This window comes from Haliaeetus leucocephalus, unplaced genomic scaffold, assembly GCF_000737465.1.
Source record: "Haliaeetus leucocephalus isolate CR32 unplaced genomic scaffold, Haliaeetus_leucocephalus-4.0 Scaffold0, whole genome shotgun sequence".
NCBI lineage: Eukaryota > Metazoa > Chordata > Aves > Accipitriformes > Accipitridae > Haliaeetus > Haliaeetus leucocephalus.
Genome location: NW_010972436.1, coordinates 25,720,350 through 25,740,217, shown reverse-complemented (window position 1 = coordinate 25,740,217; position 19,868 = coordinate 25,720,350). Strand labels below are relative to the sequence as shown.

At 42.1% G+C, this 19,868-nt stretch overlaps 1 protein-coding gene across 1 annotated transcript in view; it reads right to left on the bottom strand.

Moving 5' to 3' along the window:
• Positions 1–14,849, bottom strand: part of FAM188B (family with sequence similarity 188, member B) — an 80,576-nt gene extending 65,727 nt beyond the window's left edge. Inside the window, exons 1-5 of the mRNA XM_010561253.1 lie at positions 14,733–14,849; positions 12,569–12,688; positions 11,159–11,367; positions 7,267–7,525; positions 5,816–6,234 (exon numbers count right to left, since the gene is read on the bottom strand). Of these exons, the coding sequence (XP_010559555.1) occupies positions 5,816–6,234; positions 7,267–7,525; positions 11,159–11,367; positions 12,569–12,688; positions 14,733–14,795 (1,070 nt within the window). The 5' untranslated portion in view covers positions 14,796–14,849. The remainder of the gene's footprint in view (positions 1–5,815; positions 6,235–7,266; positions 7,526–11,158; positions 11,368–12,568; positions 12,689–14,732) is intronic.
• Between the last annotated feature and the right edge of the window lie 5,019 nt (positions 14,850–19,868).

The following is a 19,868-nucleotide window of genomic DNA, read 5'->3' as shown; positions in this document are numbered from 1 at the left end:
TCCTTATAATAATCTCCTGTACCTACAGATTCCAGCAACCAGCACAGTTACCATTACCAACACCACAACATATATGGCACAACAAACAAAACACAATGCCTCACCCAGAGGGTGGTGGTAAATAGCTCCTTTTCAAACTGGCAACCTGTCACAAGCGGGGTCCCCCAGGGATTGATATTGGGCCCAACGCTGCTTAATATCTTCGTAAGTGATCTGGATGATGGGATCAAGTGTACCCCGATGAAGTTTACCAATGAAACCAAACTGAGTGGGGAAGTGGACACTTTGGAAGGGAGAGGCACCCTGCAGGAAGACCTGGACAGGCTGCAAGAGTAGGCTAACAAGAATCTTAAGAAGTTCAACAAAGACAACTGGAAGGTCCTGCCCCTGGGAAAACTTACCCCAGGAGTGCAGCACAGGCTGGGATCTACCCGGCTGGAAGGGGAGCTGGGGGTCCTGGTGGACAACAAGCGCAATATGAGCGAATGGTGTGCTGCTGCGACAAAGCAAGCCAACAGGCTGCCGGGTTGCTTCAACAAGGGTGTCACCAGCAGAGATAAAGAAGTCATTACGGCACTCTACTCAGCGCTTGTCAGGCCACACCTGGAATGCTGTGCTCAGTTGTGGTCCCCGCTATACAAAAAAGCTGTGGACAGGCTGAAGAGGGGCCAGAGAAGGGCCACAAAGATGACCAAAGGATTGGGAAGCCTGCCATAGGAGGAAAGGCTGACAGAATGGGGGTTGTTCAGCCTTGAGAAAAGAAGGCTTAGGGGAGACCTTATCACCATGTTCCAGTATTTGAAGGGTGGCTATGAAGAAGATGGAGACTCCCTTTTTACAAGGAGTCACATGGAAAAGACCAGGGGTAATGGATACAAGTTATGCCTGGGGAGATTCCAACTGGACACAAGAGGAAGATTTTTCACAATGAGAACAATCAGCCATTGGAATAATCTCCCCAGGGAAGTGGTGGATTCCGCAACACTGGACACTTTTAAGATTCAGCTGGACAGGGTGCTGGGCCATCTTGTCTACACTGTGCTTTTGCCAAGAAAGGTTGGACCAGATGATCCTTGAGGCCCCTTCCAACCTGGTATTCTATGATTCTGTGATGGAGAAACTAAATTAGCTGCTGTTTGCTTACAGCTGAGGATACATGAAGATTTGCTGCCACCTATATATTGCTTTTTTTTCTGGATTAATTAAAAGTAAAGGAATTAAAAAAAAAAAAAGGCATATCGATTGCATTCACAATTACATCTGAGTAGGTTTGTAAACTCTACAGCATATTATACTTTCTTTATGGAATAACTCCTAGTGACATAGAAAAGAATACAATCATGTCATAAAGAGCTATCATTGACCCAAGAGAACAAAAATTTCTGTTCCCCCTGTAATACAAGGAAGAAGATAATCCTTTTGTTCTAATTCTTTGCAATCATTATTCTCCCTTTTCTGGGGAAGAATTCAGACACTGTATTACCAGGAACTACGTAAATAAATGAAGCTGCAGGTGAACAAATTGTTCTTCACGTCTATCTTTCTGTGATTAAAGGAATGAAGTGCCCTCACTATGTAATGACAGTATGTCTGCAAGGGGATCAACATTAAGTCTGGAGTATACCGAAAACACAACAAGCGATTTTCTATTAAAAGTCAGTATTTTATTACAGTTATGAGCAATTAGGTAATAACTGCAGTTAAGCACTGGCCTTTTAAACCATCACTAGAGTTACCTGAATTTGAAAGCAGATGGTCTCAGCAATAGTTCAACAAACAAGCAAAGACTACATCTGTATCATTAGTCTCCATTTGATTGATTCACTAACTTGATTCCATTTTTCTAAAAAGAAACAAGGAATTGCAGCAATAGCAATGCAAATAAATGAATTTGCATTTTTTTTTCCTATCTGTGGTAGGTGTGTTGGTCTGTCATTTTGGAAAACTTACTGCTCACTCTTGAATTACACAGCTCTCTTTACAGGTAAGCATTTAATTTGGGTCATCACAGAAATCCAAATGCCTCCTCACTGTCAAGATAGCAAATAGTACCTATTTGGACAAAGACAGAAGCTCCATTTCTTACTGAGGACAAACTTTTTTTTGTGAAATATGGTACTTGGAGGTCTAACTTCATGTTGATATTATAAGATTGAAGTAGCAAGTCACAAATCTGGCCTCTTGACACAGTTACCCTGCTGCACACACTTCATGCAGTAGCTAAGAATTAGATAGTTAATGAAAAAAAAGCATGATCATTTCTTTCATTAAAATGTGTGAGTCAAAATACTGTGGATCTGTATTTCCCCAAGATATTTTTATAGCTAGGTATTTCTGCCCACTCAGTTTGTAAGCATTTATTCGATAACATTCAGCTTGTCTTTTGAAGCATGGCAGTGGTTTTGCTTGATTTTTTCCTCACAGGTAGACAATGGATGCCTGTAGCCTGTATGCAACAAAAGCATTTTTTGCATATGAGAAGAGAGAATGAAAAAGTGCAGCAAATGGAAGGAAAAATAAGATTTGTATGTCTTTAGTTTTCTATGGGAAACAAAACCAGAATTGCAGATGCCTGTGAATGAACTAGCTGTGGTTAATCCTACAGAGATTTTCAACTACTTATCTAAATACTTAGATTAGTATTTATGTCAGGAGCATCAGGTAGCAGTAACAGAGAATGCAAGAGAATCCAGACAAATATCCACTCCTACATTGTAATTTTTCATGCCTCAAGTGCCTCAAAATGCTCAAGCACTCTGGCCAAATGTTGAAAGGCTCTCAAACACTGCAGGATTTGGCCAAGGGGATATAAAAGTCTTGCAAGAGCCAGGCCTTATATTGTAATGGTTGATGTTTATCTGTAGTCTCACTTCCACTCTCTGTTACTTTCATTTAACTTCAGGAGTATCAGCAGTCCTGCTGATTTCAGTGTGAGTTTTCAGGAGCTCAGAGCTCAGCATGAATTCAAATGCTTTACTGGCTTTAACTCAAATCATCTGGCAGGAATGTCCCTGTTTTCTTTGGAAACAGATTATCACATGGACTCTGCTTAGGAAATAGCTCCCTCTTCTGTTCTCGCTGAAACCAATCCAGTCCTCTGCAGGAAGAAATCTATTTCAAACCACTTACTACAGCAATGGAGCACTGGACCACAGTACGTTGCACAAAATGGTGCACTGGGGCAGTCCTTGTTCAGTCCAGCTTCTACGTTTCTACTTCCTCCACAATTACTGCATAAGGTTGGGAAGTGTCAGCACGTCCAACTACAGCTGAGTGAAGTTAGCACAAGACATTTCTTGGTCAGACGCAGTCTTCCCAAAGAATTTTAACCAGTCCAATATGCCTTTGACACTCATAAATAATGTACTATATATTCACTGATTATCAGATACCAGGAATACGCTTACTCTTCTCAGCTTTGTTGGGGAGCTGTCAAAAGCCTGCTGAAGCTGTATTGTCTACCTCAATTAATGCTGAGCGTGAAGTAATAAACCATCCTGAAACTGGAAAGGATCATAGAATCATAGACTGCTTTGGGTTGGCAGGGACCTTAAAGACCATCTAGTTCCAACCCCCTGCCATGGGCAGGGACACCTTCCACTAGACCAGGTTGCCCAAAGCCCCATCCAACCTGGCCTTGAACACTGCTAGGGATGGGGCATCCACAACCTCTCTGGGCAACCTGTTCATGTGATGGGTTAGCACTACCTTACACAATCTGTCAAGCTATATGAAACAAGAGTTGTATGGAGTCAGACCCTGTTGCTTTTGCTTCCACAGTGACTTACGAGCTGGCTCTCTGCATCCACACGGAGTCATGAAAGGCCTAATAAATCCTTCTGGAAGCAAAATATCAAAGGTGGATCTGCAGGCACCAACGAGTTCCAGTTCAGCAACAGGTGGACTTGTATTACCTGGGTTCAGCCATTATCTGACATAGCTCGGCTTTCTAGTACATTACATAATGGAGAACTGACCTCTTGTGGGTTTTAAGACTTAAGACTGTAGTACTTTGGCCCGTTACTCAATAATCTTTTACAAATGAAGTTAGCTAACACAGATAAGTAACTGCATAATGCTGGTGGCTATTTTCAGTCACTTTTTGGTTCCAGACAGGAAGCAAGTGCCACTCCTGGACCATGTGCAGCTCCAGTAGATCCCCAGTTTGTGAACTCCCACAGCCCATACCGTAAGTGTGGAGAAACCTAATATATCATTGCTTCCTCATGATCTCAACAGGGCCTTAACACACTGCATCTCAAGATTTATAAGAAATTAAACATGAAAACAAAATAGTAATAATAATTTTAAAAAAATCTGTGATTGCAGTTTTAGCATATTAATGAGGATTTTCAGCACTTAAAAAAAAGCAACAAACCTCGCTGGTGTTAAATTTAGTAAAACAAAAATACTACTTTATGGCCTGCAGAAAGGGTAATGGCATGTGCCTTAGTTTGTGGAGCAGTAGGTGATACAAACTTGAAAATATTTCTGCCAATAACACACACTCACTTCTAGCACTGGGAGCGCACCACAAGACCAACACTCAGGGTGCCAGAGCCCTATGTATGACTATATTATTGACCTGCTGTGTGACGTGTAGCATGCAGGTTTCTCTACCTGCTTCAGTTTTCCCATCTGTAGTATGGGCAGAGTGATAATCACCCCCTGCTTAAAGTTGTTGAAGAGCTGCTGACAGGAAGTGCTAGATAATGAGGCAGCAGTTTTTATTATGCAGATTTTATACATGCACAGACAGGGCACAGTTGCATTGCACTGCTCAAACCTAGAGCATCTTCAGCAGTTCAGAATTCCAGACTGGTTAAACTCTGATGGATGACTCAACCTGAAGCATTTCAAAACCCAACCCAAGTCACAGCCCCACTACAAAGCAAGCTTTGAGATGTGGCAGTCTGGGCCCTACTGCTTTAGCAACCCCCGAATAAATAAAATCCCATGCCTCCCACTCTTCTCAAATTCTGCACAGAAAAAAAAACCACCACAAAACAAACCAGAACAAATCAATTAAGAATATAAGACAAAGAAAGGCCAAAAATACATATTTGGAGGTCACAGAAGCAGGCTCTTCTAAACCTTTTCTATCAATGTGAAGCAATGCAGCACAATAAAAAAAAAATCTGAGCTAACTTTTGAATAAAATACTTTGAGACACAGGAGCTGTGTGGCTGCAGCATCATGAGGACGCTAACTGGGCTTAGTCTAAATACTGCAATGACACGGGCTGTCCTGCTTCAAAGACACAGCACAGTGTCTCTGCATGGTACAGCACTGTGCTGGTAGCTAAACCAGCCTGCTTGGGCATGGCTTCAGTATCTCAACACAGCAGTGCACTGAACCATGTGGACGTATGTGTACACTTGGCTGGTATTCCTTAATTTTATCCTCTGAGGTTTTCTGGATGTACTACTGCAATATTTAGAGGTAATCAACACTATTTCCTAAGGAGCAAGCAACATCTCCGTGGAACACTGTAGATGACCTTCACAGGTGGGAGTCACTTGTACTGCTTAGATGTCTAAATGGTCTAAGTCTGAACCTGTAACTAGCTCCCTTTTGAAGCAGTAAAGAGAAACCAGCACCTCTAGGTTCTCTCCACTGACCAAGAAAGGAGTCTTCAGTGGTTTGGGATGTCAAAAGTTAGTAAGTTAAATCTTAAAATTTCTCCACCTTTCAGTATCTTCACCTCTTCCAGCTTCTTCCCCTCAATGAAATCAGAAGGCATATCTCAGTCACTCCTAGTCCTCCATCAGATTTCCTCAATGTTTTAGTATAATATTCTTACAAATATTCTTACCTGTGGCCTGACAACCGACTCTCATTTTTCTTGAAGGATCTTTCTCTCTTCTCTCTTCCAGCCCCTGAATGTCTGTGAGGGCCGCTCACTTTAAGGCTTTTTTCACTTCTGTCTGTACCAAAGCTTGGAACTGATTTTCTTTCTTCTGTCTTGGTCCTCTCTCTTTCAGACAGCAGTTTGGCAAAAGAGTCATCTGTATCTTTGGGGATGTTTCTTAGTTTTTCAGAGGCTGAACTTGTGTGTGAGCTTGACATAGTCTTTGATGCAAACTCCTTACTTACTTGTGTTGAAGATCCTTTGCTTTCTTGAAGATCAGTGCTTGGGACACTCAGCTCATTTTCTTCATGTTCTTCACCCTTGAACTGTGCTGTGCTGCTTATGCTAGTGGATCGTTTTGGAAGCCTCCTTTTCTGCAGGTCCTAGAAGTAAGTGCCATTAAAACCATAGATTAAAATTTGAGCATCTTTAAATAAACATGAAGAGAAAAGGAAAGCTCTGTCGCTAATTTCTGAGCTAAGTAATTTGTTTGTTATTAGGAATCAGGTTATATAGTAAATCAGATTAAAAAAAATGATAATATATGACAGGCATACATTTTCACTTAAAATTTGAACAGTATTAAAGATGCTATATACCATTAAAAACTGTTTTCTTTTACCCAAGAACGTCAACAAAATACCTCCTAAAAGCTTAATTCTGGGGTTGTACCCAACTCAGGAAACTAAGAAAGACTGCCCACTACAGGTATCTAGTTTCTATTTCCAATCAGAGATATTCAGAAAAATCCAACTAATTCATTTAACTTCCATATTCTCTTCAGTATTATCTAAATGGTATGCTTAAAATATTTCAATTTCTCATTATTACAAGCTTAATTTTACACAGGAGAAGTTCCTGTCTATATAAAAGCAGCAAGAGGGAAAAAAAAAGAGGCAAGAATTTTAGAACTGTGTTTTGAAAATACTTACTGATGGAATATGGTCTGACTGACCACTTTAGAAACATATTTCTAACCGAAAGTACTTTTCAGTTCCAAACTGCTACTGATTAAATATAGGGTTTGGGAAAAACCTGAGTTAAACAGATACCCATGGCTAAGAAAACTTTGAAAGCTGTAGATACTGCTAAGATGAAAAAGCAATTTTCCTAGGAAAATGGAAAATCCCATCTGTCAAGAGATATCAAGAATGGAAAAGATTTATAAAGCAATTCTGCAACCTAAGATCACAGACATGCAGGGGGTAGTTACAGGTAGTGGTGATATCTGAAACAGTTTGAATTTCTGAATTAACCAGAACCACTTCCCTAACTTACCACATATTTTCAGACTGCAGATTTAATGGATTAGCATGCAGAAGTCATTTTCACATTATTTGCAAATGACTTTATCGCAGAAGGTTAGATATAAAATCCATGGCCAAGCCAAATATTTTGTAAGTGTTGGAAATCACCTCTGGTGAACTTGCTACTGGTCCAGCCATCATTCCTCTGACAATGAGACCAGACCTGGGCCTTGGCTTCTCCTTCATGTTGGATTTCAGCTCCTCAGAAATCATTGCTGCTTTTAAATCTTCTTGACTATCTTTTAACTTCTTATCCCCATCAGAGGGTAAGTGGCTGTTGTGTATTGTCCCTGTGTGGCATTTTTCACTTTTGTGCTGATGTTTTCTGGATGGAAGGATTTTATCTAGTGGATTCTCAACATCATATCTATGAGGAAGAAAAAGGCAAAACTTCAAACAGCAAAAAAATGCACAATGAAATCAATGAAAACGTTTGCTTGGCTAATTAAAGCAGTGCTGTCAAATTAAGTTACTTATCTAGCAATAGTACTCACTGCTGCTTTTCACTTAAACATCTATATGTAGTTCTTCAGGACATTATTTCAGTATCATTATTATGTGTCACAATTGGTTATATGTGTAACACTTTAATCTTATGCTTACTTATTTTGATATGCACCATATCATAACAGAAAGCAAACTATATATATCATACCAAACAGGTCCTAAGCTACCACCAGCAGTTCCCATTCCTTCTTCATCTGCTTGGTTGGCAGATTGAAAATTTGTTAACACTTTTGCTAACATCCTCTGCTATCAGATAACTTAGACTGACTCTACTGATCCCTTTCACTCTTTGCTCAAATGTAGAACACTTACTTTAGTTCAAAAAGAAAGGTATTTTTGTATTTGGGCTTTTCCTTGATAACAGGCTGCTACACTGCTGTCATTTGACATCTTCCATATTCTTCAGCCTAGTCCTCCAGGAAGCAACACAAGGTGTAGTTCACTGTTTGCATCTGTTTTCCCACACATATATAATGCTATAAACAAGCTTTTCTGAAATGCAAGTGAGATTCACCTGGATCTGTGACTCCGTTTGTACAACACAATATGAATTTCTTCCTTAAAAATATCTTTTAACAAATCATGTTCTTACTAAAAAAAAAAAATCATCATTTGAGCCTGTAAGAGATCATGACAAGTCCCAATTTTCTTCATCAGGATCTGTTTCACTGTCTGCATAATATTACATCACTGTTAAATATAAGTACTTTTATTGAGTAGTTCCCACTTCACTGAGACCTCTTTTGTGTCAGCTGATAAATTCATATTCTGTGTAACCTGAAAATGATAGCTGCCTTTATGACAACTGTCCATGAACTTGTTTTTCACTCTAGGATGTTTTTGTCCATCCTATTTCATAGTAAAGCAATTCCTTGAGTTGAAGCATCTCGTATCACAAAAACATTCCTTTTATTTAACCAGTTAAAAATTGGTTTTTGAAGTAGCGTGTCTCTTGTTGTGAAGACAGGCTGCGTATGTAAACTGAAGGGAACATGATCAGTCTCTGGTAGCATTAGGAAATCTGAGGACTGTTACTCCTGACCTGGGACCATGTAACCCCTCATTGCCAAAGGGCACAGTGTGTCAGCTTAGAGACTGTTTTAACAGTTACAGACATTAAAAAAAACTTCAAGAGGTAAGTTAAAAAGAAAGAAGGCCCTTTAATAAGGAACCAGTGAAGAGTACCTGTCTAATTATACTCTCCACTCCTGAAAGCATTGTTAAAAATTATCCAGGTAGTTGAAATTAAAGCTAATTTCAGGCACTAGCTGGTTGACTTGGTAATGCCTGATTTTTCCTTGGCCAGAGGGGATGGAAATGGCTAGGAGGATCACAGAGCTGCGCTTTGCCATGGTGTTTCTCTCACCGGTTCATTTTGTGGTCTGAAATAGGACGTGGCTGAACCAAAGTGGCAACCTGCCCACATTAGTCCTTGTTATGGCAGCTTTGCAGCCTCCTCCTGCGGCCCTGCTGTGGAAACGCAGCCGAACCGCACGGCTGGGACAAGACCTGATCCAGGGGAAAAATGGAGCCACACATCCAGGAACGCCTACCTGTGTCTGAGGGTCAGATTCGCAGCTGGTTTCAAAAGAAAAATCAGTTACAAATACTGGTTTGTATCAGGACAGGCCCTGAAACCCACATTCCCCTGTCACACCCACTTGGCCCATTTTTCCTTCCTTGCACCTGCAGCCAACTTCGGCCTCCCCCACCTCAGGAAGGCGTAACTGGTGGGGTTGGTGCATACAAAGGCATGAAAATTGGTACAAAATCACACAGGATTTAGATGGAAACCTGCCCATCAACACAGGATTTTGCCCTCTCCAGAGCTGGCAGCTTTCAGTGTGTGGTTGGGTAACGTTTCCAAGCTCGTACACACAAAAGGTTGGGCATTTCTGGTTTTTGCTTTCCAATTTGCCTTTAATCTACCATTTTTGGCTCCCCCCCGCCTCACTGGCTGAGACAGCGAAGGGGAATACTTCAACCTTTGAGGGATGGTGCCCGTGCCATGTTGGCGAGGGGCCCTTCCTCACAACACCACACCATCCCCCCGCTCTCTGGTCGCCGACACATGTTGCTTCTGCCTGTGGGGCTTTACTTTGCCTCTTTGAATTTGTGCGTTCATGTATCTGTGGATAATGAGCGTTTATGTGTGTGCAGATGTATGTGTGGTGGGGGGGGGGAGGGAACGACTCAATAACAACACTGCGCATGTCTGTCCCGCCAGCGGAGGATTAGAACCATAGAGAACCCTCCAGTGTAAAGCAGAGCGGCCCCACAACGCACCACTTCCTGAGCAGTGAAGGGCCACTCTGGGCCAGCAGCCGAGCACTCACTTTGCCGCCCCCCCCCCCGCCTCGCGGGAGGGAAGCGCTCGGCTGCCAATACGCATGCGCACAGCGGGCTAGAGGTAGCTGCGGGCGGGGGGTGGGGCGTCGCCATTTTGTTGGGGATGGGGAGGATGGGTAGAGCGGTCTAGTAACTCTCTGGGTGCTCCTGTGCGCTGTCAGACGGGGGTGTTAGTGTATCCCTCTGTAGGAGGAAGCTTATTGCTGTAGTAAGAAAGGTGTGCAGGCACTGGAGAGGCTCGCAGGGGGAGTGGAGCAACTTGCAGTGTCTAGGGCAAGGGGAGACAATGAGGCAGGTACAAGGTCTGAGGTAGCATGAGGTGTGATAGTATCAGACAGAGGGAGAGAAGATCACTGACAACGTGCTAGAAGCTTCTGTAGCTGAAAAAGAGAAGCAGCTAATTCTTCTTTTGCACTGCCTCCTTTTCAAGTGTCACTTCTCAGCTGGTAGCATCAACTCAAAATCTTGGCTTTCTTCCCCTATAAGGAAGGAGTTGCTGGGGTTTTGCAAGCACTGATGCTCAGGCTTAGCTACTTGGAGCATGCTGTGTTCAGGATGAGGAATAAAATCAGATTAATTCCCTGAGAGTCAAGGCTGGGAAGGTGAATGACTCCTTTGTGCCCATTTTAAAAGTTCTGTACTGAAGCACAGTTGGGGCTGTTAACTCCACCTTGAGGCAGTAATAAATGCAATTGAAAGACTTGGTTACATGCTGTTTTCAGGTATTTTGCAAGATGGAAATAACCTATACTGTTAGTAACAATATTGAATTTAAGATAATAGACCTTGGTTTTGACATGTAAGGCATGAATATATGTGTAGTTTCAGTGCATGTGGTTAGTTTCTCATCAGACTGCTTCAATTTGAGTATTTCCAATTTACAACGCATAAAAGCTCAGATTTCTATGTGCTTCAGTGACTGAAAGATGTAATTGAGATTATCAATTGGTAGGGAACATAATATTTTTGAAGAGTGGCTTGCATAGGAGATTTTAATAATTGGAAATTTAAGCTATGTGTTACTAGGATAATTAATAAAAGGTAGTGTAGCTGAAGGTATAAATGATAATACTTTTAATGCTATTTCCGTTATTTAATTTAAAAAAAGTTACTAGACAGGCCAAAGAGAAAAATAAAACTGTACCTGTAGGCTTGAGTTTTGCTTTCATCAAGCACAGTGGCACTCCCACACACATGATCTTCATCCAAGAAGTCAGGTGGATGAGATGTTGAGCTCTTACTTTGAGGAACTGACAGAGCAGAACTTGAACTGATGCTTCTGGAAGTCCCACGGTGCTCAAGGAAGTAATTAGTAATAATTTCAAGAAGAGTTTTCAGTGGGTTCTCCTTGGCCTATCCAAAAAGAAAAAGTTCTCAGTGACTATTGAAACTCTTTGTTCATCTTGCTGCAGCCTAAAATAGGATATTCTTTTTACACTGTGCAGTAGCTGAACATACTAACTACATTCTAGAGTTAGCTGCTTATGGGTGTATCCCAGATGTGACTCTACAAACAATCCAGGAAACTGGAAAATGTCAGCTAGAGAATGTCAAGAGCTTCAAGGTGTTGCTGTGTTAAATGAAGTAAGGGTGATACAGAAAAAGCAACCTGTTACAGCCATTCCTTATTCTCATTGTACCTAAACATTGCACAGTATGGTAGCTGTGCTAGAATACACCTTTCCTGATGTTACCTGGTGAATGTCAGAAGAATGTAGAATGAACTGCAAGTGGTTTTAGTACCTGACTTCAGTATTTGGGGTTTATTTTATCAGAACTTGGTGAGAAGCATAGACTATAGAACTCTCTTGTGCTTGGGATAACTGGTAATTATAGGGCAACACCCCACCCCTCTTATTACACTGTTTCTCAAGAGTACTCTGGAAAAGTGTCCTGTGTACATGAGTATTTTGTTTAAAAAAAATAAAATTAAATTAAAAACACCACAGATGTTTAAGGCTTAAGTAGAAAATGCTACAATGTCTGCTTTAGTGATGCAACTACACTGGGAGATTTTTTGAAGTGACTTAATACAGGATTAGCATCATGCGGCTTACCAAAAGCATCATGGTGCCTTAAGTCATGAGTGAACTGGAAGTGGAAATTATCCATTGATGTCCCTGTCATCAAATATTGCTGTCTATATTGCATTTCAAAGAATAGTAAATGCTAGAAGTGTAATTTTATCTGCCAGGTCTTACAAAAAGTTGCAAATAGAAATGGGCATGTATGGGTACTTCCAAAATTGAATAATCTAGCCCTAATGATGGAAAAGGTGTTAAAGTGAGTAACTGCTCCTGGTTTATTGGATGTTGCAGTTTGTAACAAGGGTTCATGAACTGCCAGGTTCTCAGCTTCGTCCCATGAGCTGCAATCTCACCTAAATGTTAAGCTCTCCATTCCTCAGAGAACTGTCAGTGTGTCTGCAGCAACGCAGTACCAGACACAAGCTTGAGTTCTCTCCAGTTTGGACATACGCTACAGTCTTGATCTGGTTGGCCCAGTTTCATGGTATCTGATACCACATTTTGGGGAACACGATCTGTTTCCTTACCTTGTTCTGTTTGTACAAGGAGTGCAGATGTAGGACATTTCGAAGTTCATTCCTGTTATTGATGCTAAGTGCAGAACGTGGAAGCTCTCGGTCCATGGTAGTGATGGTTTTCTTCAAACCCTGCAAAGGAAAAGTGTCAGATTTTAGAGTACTTGAGACAGTACAACTTACTAAATCTTTTATTCTTGACTTTGTTGGATGTAATATGAAACTTCTGGATGGCAGTAATTATTAACAAGCTAACCTTTAGAACCTGTACTTTAATGGTACAGTTTTGCATTATTACAGCCCACAGATGTGAAAATAATTAAGGTGGCTATGTTGTCTGTGAGATGGAAATTACCGAACGTGAAAAAAAAAGACCTCCATTCAGGTGACTTCAGCTGCTGAATAGCTTCATAAGACTGACTGGTCTGTATGAGGCCCCTGCTAATACCTGGGCTTCTGGTTCAAATAGTTCCAGAAATACTGAGTTTACTTTTTCCATCAAGATGTGATACAGCTTTTCATATATGTGATTCTGACATGGGTAATTACAGAGTCTGAATATCAGGTGTATGCTATCTCTTGGTGGGTTCAGAACAGGTTTCAGAACCTTTATCATGAGTTGAAGTTACTCCGGTCAGTCTCAGGTTGGAAGTCAGTCAGATCTCCATGGCATCAGCTGGTTTGGGGTCTTCAGACTTCCTCAACTACTGTGAATCTGTAGTCTGCATACATGGGCGCTTCAGAGACAAAATGTATGGGCATCTCACTTTCTGGAGGGAGAGACTGATTGCTTGTGAAATGTCAGAGTCAGATCCCAAACTAATTTAAGTGGTACAACACCAGACCACCATTTTGAGAGAGAAAGTCCTGATTCCTTCTATGAAGGGTTATTGTTACAAGAAAGGATTTATTTTTCCGCAGATGGATTGTCTGGCTCAGATTTAGGGAACTGGGCAAGTTGTGATAAATAAAGGATCGTTACCACAGTTGGCTCTGATGTGTATTAAAGATTTGGGGGATGCAGGGGAACACTTGTGCAGAAGCACAAAGGATTATCAGTGCCCCTTGTTTTGACTCAAGAATATATAGTATGAAATAGATGTGGCAATTCAGGTATAAGTTACTATGGTAAGCTGTATGGTCTGTTTTACCAGCAGGACTTTCCATTTCTTTTTATGCTTTTATTCAATTTTACCTTTAAAGATATCCAACTCAGAAATGTAAATGTCTTTCATTTGAAAAATCTTTGCAATCAGTTGAGCTGACAGAATCGAGCCTCTCATACTTCTGGCAGTAAATGGCAAATAATGAATTCTGCATCTGAAATTCTGCTGGCAAATGTTTCAACTTTGTTCACAAACATTGAAAATGTGCATTTGGAGACTTGATGCAAAACAGAGGAAGAAAATTGAGGTCTGTGTAGCACTTAAGACAGTGGCTGTTTAATTTCTGATACAAGCTAACTCATTCCTGACACTGAAGGACCGACTGGGCTGGACATCAGCAGTATTTCCTTAGGATTTAACATAAATACAAGGTGGTAGGTACTTTCACCTGGAAATGTGAAGGTGCCTTTTCTTCTGCTCAATCCCACACTCCACACACCTATGTATAGTCCAAAGTTTCCTTTACAGCATTAACTTTGTGAAAAGTACAGTGGCCTCTTACCCCCCCTTCTCCCTGTCCCCTTTCCCCCAGATAAATCTGCTGTCTGCCAAGCTATTACTGAAAACCAGGAAAAAAAAAAAAATTACAAAAAAAAATTACCAGTTTCTCTAGAACCACTACCTTTTGCCTTTTTTTTTTTTTTAAATGTCCTGGGAAGTTTTATATGCCTTTTGTAAACACAAGGACAACAGCAAGATAGGTAATTAATGAGAAAAAAAAAAAGAAGAAACTGCTGAAAAGAAGAAGAATCTTGGGTTCTGCAGGCGCGTGTGGCTAAGAATCAGGCTTTCTCAAACGAGGAGGAAGCTGGCGTCCATAATCAGGAATAAAAAGGCATTGTGGGAAATGTAGTGCAGATACTTACCCAACAGGCTTGTTACGGTTCAGGTCTAGCTGCTCTAGGGCTAGAAGAAGTCCCCCCTCCCAGTATTCCTTAATCTTTTAGCACTTAACATTTTTAATGTGTCATTCTCATTTGTACTAGCGGGAGAAAATCGAGACGAGTTACCTTTCTACTGAGAAATTCTCTCACCAGTGATGCAGCCACTTCTTCCACAAAGGAGTTGTCCATTTTTTAGCCCAAAGTGTGCTTAGGGGGCGTATTCTTTACTCCATCTAACAAATCATTCAAGTCTGCCGGCATCGCAGCTCCTCGGTGCGGCTTTTCACCGCTGCGGTCCTGAAGCAGCAGCGGGTGGATGGCAGCGGCGGGGCTGTGGGCAGTCCGGTTGCTGGAGGGATGTTGCTGTGGAGACCGTGTCATCGGAAGGAGGGAGAACTCCTCCCCCTGGGAAGGAAGCCAGGGAGAGACCTAAAATTGAAAGGGCTAATGGTGTAACACTGCAGCAAGCATCTCGGTAATTGCTTTAAATAATAAAATTGGAGAAAGGGCTGTTCAAATCTAAGAGAGGGGACAGTTTTCTGGATGTTTTGTTTTGTTTTGTTGTTAAGAAGCATACATACTTATTTGCAATCTATTAACTCTTGTGGTAATGCAGCTTTTAACCATATATGTTTCTTTAGTCAAATTGCACTCTTGTACAAAACAAACAAAAAATGCAGCTGCTAAATTGACCTTAATCTCTCATACTGGCGATGTCTAGGGTGGGAGCATTCATCAACTGAATCTTCCTTTTCAGATTGCACCTATGCTAGCCAGTGATGCAATATGCTAACCGGAGGGATTGTGGTGAGCAATGCTTTGAGCTCGGGGATCTGATTTAGGTTGGAGAGGTCATATAACAGAGTACCCTGCTCAAAGCAGGGTATTCTCCCAGTACAGAGATTCCGCTGCCTAGGCAACCTCTTCCAATAACTGACCACTCTTGGGTGGATAAACTATTTTCCTTAGGTAGTTAAAATTTCCCTTGCTACAGCTTCTGACTGTTTCATCTTACCCCTTTAACTGTTGTGCCCTGTGAGGCGAGTATGGCTCTGTCTTTTCTTTAACCCACATTCAATAGTTCTATATAGCATCTAGACTCTCACCTGGTCTTTTTCTCTTTAGGCTGAGCAGACACTGCCCTCTCAGTTGCTCCTTGCATCTTGTGTGCTTCAGCCCCTTAATTGCCTTACTGGTACCTTGCTGTACTTGGTCAAATTCATTCATCATTCTCTTAAACTGAGTAGTGAGGGAAGAAAAATAAACCAGGGTATTCCATATGCAACCTCAGGAGTGCTTCACAGAGGGCCATTTTTGCTTTTACTAGGTGCCTTTGCTGTAAGTGCATCCTACTGACTCGTTTTCAGCTTGTCTGCCTGCTCCCCAAGATCCTTTTCTGCAAAGTTGCTTCCTTGCGTAACCAACAGTTAGGCTGTATTTTTGAGTGGGTTTTTCATTCTTACTGCAGGACTTTGCATTTGACCTTCACATCACCCACCAGTTTTTCCATATGCATGTGTAGCAGATCAAGCAGAGCACCCCTCTTCATCAACTCATCTATCCAGCACAACTTCAAAGCATTATTGTCAACACACTCCAGAAGTCTCTTGGTTGGTTGTGCCAGGCCACGTATCTCTTCCATGAGGTGTTGAGGTGCTTAAAGTCCTCCATGAGACGCAGGACCTGGTGACGGTGAAGCTTCTTCCAGTTCTCTGAAGAAGTGATCATTTCTTCTCGATGGAACAGACTCTGGCAGATCCCCACAGCAATGACTCTTTTGTTGACCTTCCTTTTGGTTCTGACCCATAAGCTCTTGGCTGGCCCATAATTTGTTGCATAGTAGATCTCTGCTTCAGGCTGCTGCTTTGCATACAGCACAGTTCTCCTCCCCCCTCTTACCTGCTTCTCTTTTCTTGAAATCCTGTATCCGTCCAGTCAGGTGAGCTATTTTTAGCCTCTTCCAGACCTGGTGTTTTGCTTACTTATGGGTTAGCTTTGTGTCCAGATGTATCAAATGGTGTACCCACAAGAATAAGTAGCTGGGTTTTGTATAATTTTACTTGGTAGGGTATTGGCTGAAATCTCAGCCTTAAGTCTGCCACGCGCGTATGTCGACTCTGACTGACAAAGGGTGGAACGTGGCTCACTGAATAAAACCCTACAGTGGAAGAATGGTCAGTGCAAATGGACAAGGGTGATGTGCCTATGAAGCTCAGAGGATAATGCAAAGAAACAGACTTTATCTCAACACAAAGAGAACTAGAGGGTGGACTTTGTTTCATATAAACAGCTATCAACAGTTGAGTGGATCAACTGGTGGTGTAAATGTTTCTCCCTGAGTGTGCATGTCTTTTGAGTTAGCCAGACCACCATAGGGGGAGTGTGTGCATGGCTCAGCCCAACACGGTGTAAAAGCTAAACATCTAGCAAAAGCATTCTGAAGAGAGCAACGGGCTTGACCTGGCTTCAACCCACATATTTCTTCCCAGTTACCAGGGATGCCCAGCGTCGTAACAATGAACATATTATAGAGACTAGTAATGGGGATCATACTGGTATTGTGATTGAACTGCATACTGCAATTGCTATATTTTGCTAAGTGTAACTTACATTTGTATTGTGGTGTGATGCTTTATATCACACTGCTAGATCAGAAATCCCATGTAATGTCAAATATATTCATATAAGTAAATTTGACATTAAACATTATACCCTTTACATGTGGAATATCTAAAAGAACCTGGTCAGACGGTATTGGACTCTGACAGGCTCTTGGAGAGCTGGAGGAAACAGTATTTTGCAAAAGTTTTGGTTAGTTTCTCCATATGTCTTTTGGGGACATCTGGGGAAAAGAAGATTGCCTTGTGCTGGAAATGAGCTATCACATGCCTTCAGGATATCGGGAGGTAATTTGCCAACAATTCAGTTAATCGGACATGCAAAGGGCCTGACTGTTGTGGTTGTCAATACCAGCTGTCTGCCATGCATTAACTTGCTGGCATTTTACATTGTCCTAGAACATGATGCAACATGCTAAATAATGCTTGCTATGATATAGGTGCCCCTGTCACTCCTTTCATTCCAGGAAACTGTATTCCAAAATGAAAGTGGAACATGATTTTGATAACAACAGTTTAGCAGTAAAGGTGCTATCCCGTGGGTCTAAAGACAGGGAGATCACATACCAAACTGCCATCATGGACAAAACAGATTCAACTTGGGGAAATTAATTTATTTTCAATTTAAAAAATAGAGTATGATGGTGAGAAACAAAAGTGAAAACATTCCCTCCACCCCTCATTCTTCCCAGGCTCAACTTCACTCCTTCATTCCTGACTCTTCTAAGTCCTTTCCGCTGAGTGACACGGGGGGATGGGGAATGGGGATTGCAGTCAATCCATAACAGCTTCTCTCTGCCACTCCTTCCTCTTCACACCTTTCCCCTGCCCTGGCATGGGGTTCTCCACGGGCTGCAGTGTGGATATGTGGTCTGGCATGGTCCTCTCCATGGGCTGCAGGGGAACCTCTACTCTGGTGCCTGGAGCACCTCCTACCCTTCCTTCTTTGCTGACCTTGGTGTCTGGAGGGTTGTTTCTCACCCTTTTTTTCCTTATCCTTCACGCTCTGCTGCACAACAGTTTTCCCTTTCTTAAATACGCTTTCACAGAGGCACCACTGGCTTCGCTGATGGGCTCAGCTGCGTCCTCCAGTCAGCCCATTATGGAGCCGTCTGGAACCAGCACTGTCCAGCATGGGGGCAGCCCCTGATCTCTTCTCACAGAGGCCACCTCTGCAGCCACTCTCCACTCTCCTGCTACCAACACCTTGCCATGTAAATGCGATACACTAATCACTGAAATGTCTGAAGGAATGGGGATAGTGTAATGTAATCACCGCTCAGTGACTGCAGCACAGCTCTGGCTGTGAAGCGTGTAGCACTGTTTAAAGACATTGCACAAAGTATTTTCAGCTACTTGAAATTACACGTTCTCTGCTGATTCCACATGGACCTGGTTTTATAGAGCAGGAAGAACTCCCTCCCCAATTCCTGGGGTTGGGGGGTAGGAAACCAGTATTGATCAGATGAGAGTAACAGACTGCAGAAGGAAGCCCTGCAGGTGGTAGTGCAGTGGGAAGCTGCAGGAGGCCTGTGGAGAACGTTATATGAAAAGTCTGGGTAGCGTGTAGGGGAAAAATCTAGGTACAGATAGTGAAATACAAAGGTAGTGTAATAAAATACAGTGACAAAGCTCAGACCTTAAGAGCTTTTCCTTCTGAATGTCTTACAGTCTTTTACTCTCCATTTCTCTTAGGAAAGATGGATGCTGTTACGCATTTACAAGAAGTCCAGCACTGTTTACCTGTAGCCAGCTTTTGGTACCTCAGTTTCCTTCCAAAAGAGGTAACAGCTCTTGGGAGTTAATTTTCCCAAAGTGAAATATAAGTGCCAGGAATGCCCTCTGGCGCCCGTAGGTCGGTATTGCAGAACCGAGAAAAGCTCTCGTCCATGCAGCCACCGACTTCGGTACAGGGAGGGTGACACTGGCACCCTCTGGTTGTTGCTGTTACTGTCCATTGCAGTGACAGTGTTCTCAGGGTTTCATTTAACGCTTACTAGTAAAAGTAAGTTGATTATAACCTGACAAAGAGATTACCTGGGGTGGTGATGCAGGGATTGATTTTCCCTGAAGTAACTCTTGGGGTGCTCCTAAAAGTGGGTATTCACGTGTGCTGTGACGCAAGGTCTCACCAGGACACAGAAAGCAATCTCAAATGAGATACAAACAGAAAGAAATTGGGAAACTGCATTACAGAGCTGGGGAAGGTTTACTATTAAGCTATGCCAAAGAATGGTGGGCTTCTGAAACAGACTTTCTGTAACAACGTTCTTATAATACTGATTTTATGAGTTTTACCTAACTAATCTATGCAAAGTGTCTCATTCTTAGTGTGTCCACTACAGTGGTTATAGTATACAGTGATCATAACTGTTACAGGGACTGGGTAGTTGTTGAGCACGTGGGACAGCATCTCTCCAGTATCCACATGTATTAAGAAGTACTCAGCAGGCTCAGTTAGGTCTAAAGCATTTGCTGCATTGGCATGTGGCAGATCTCTCAACATAGCCCCACTGCAAAATTAGGTGCCAATGACATGCTCCACCTCCCTGCAGCTCAAGGCAAGAACCCCTGGGGTCATGGGGTTCCTCAGCTGAATAAGGTTGCACCAGGCAGTGGGAAAGGGGATGTGCTATTTCTGTAG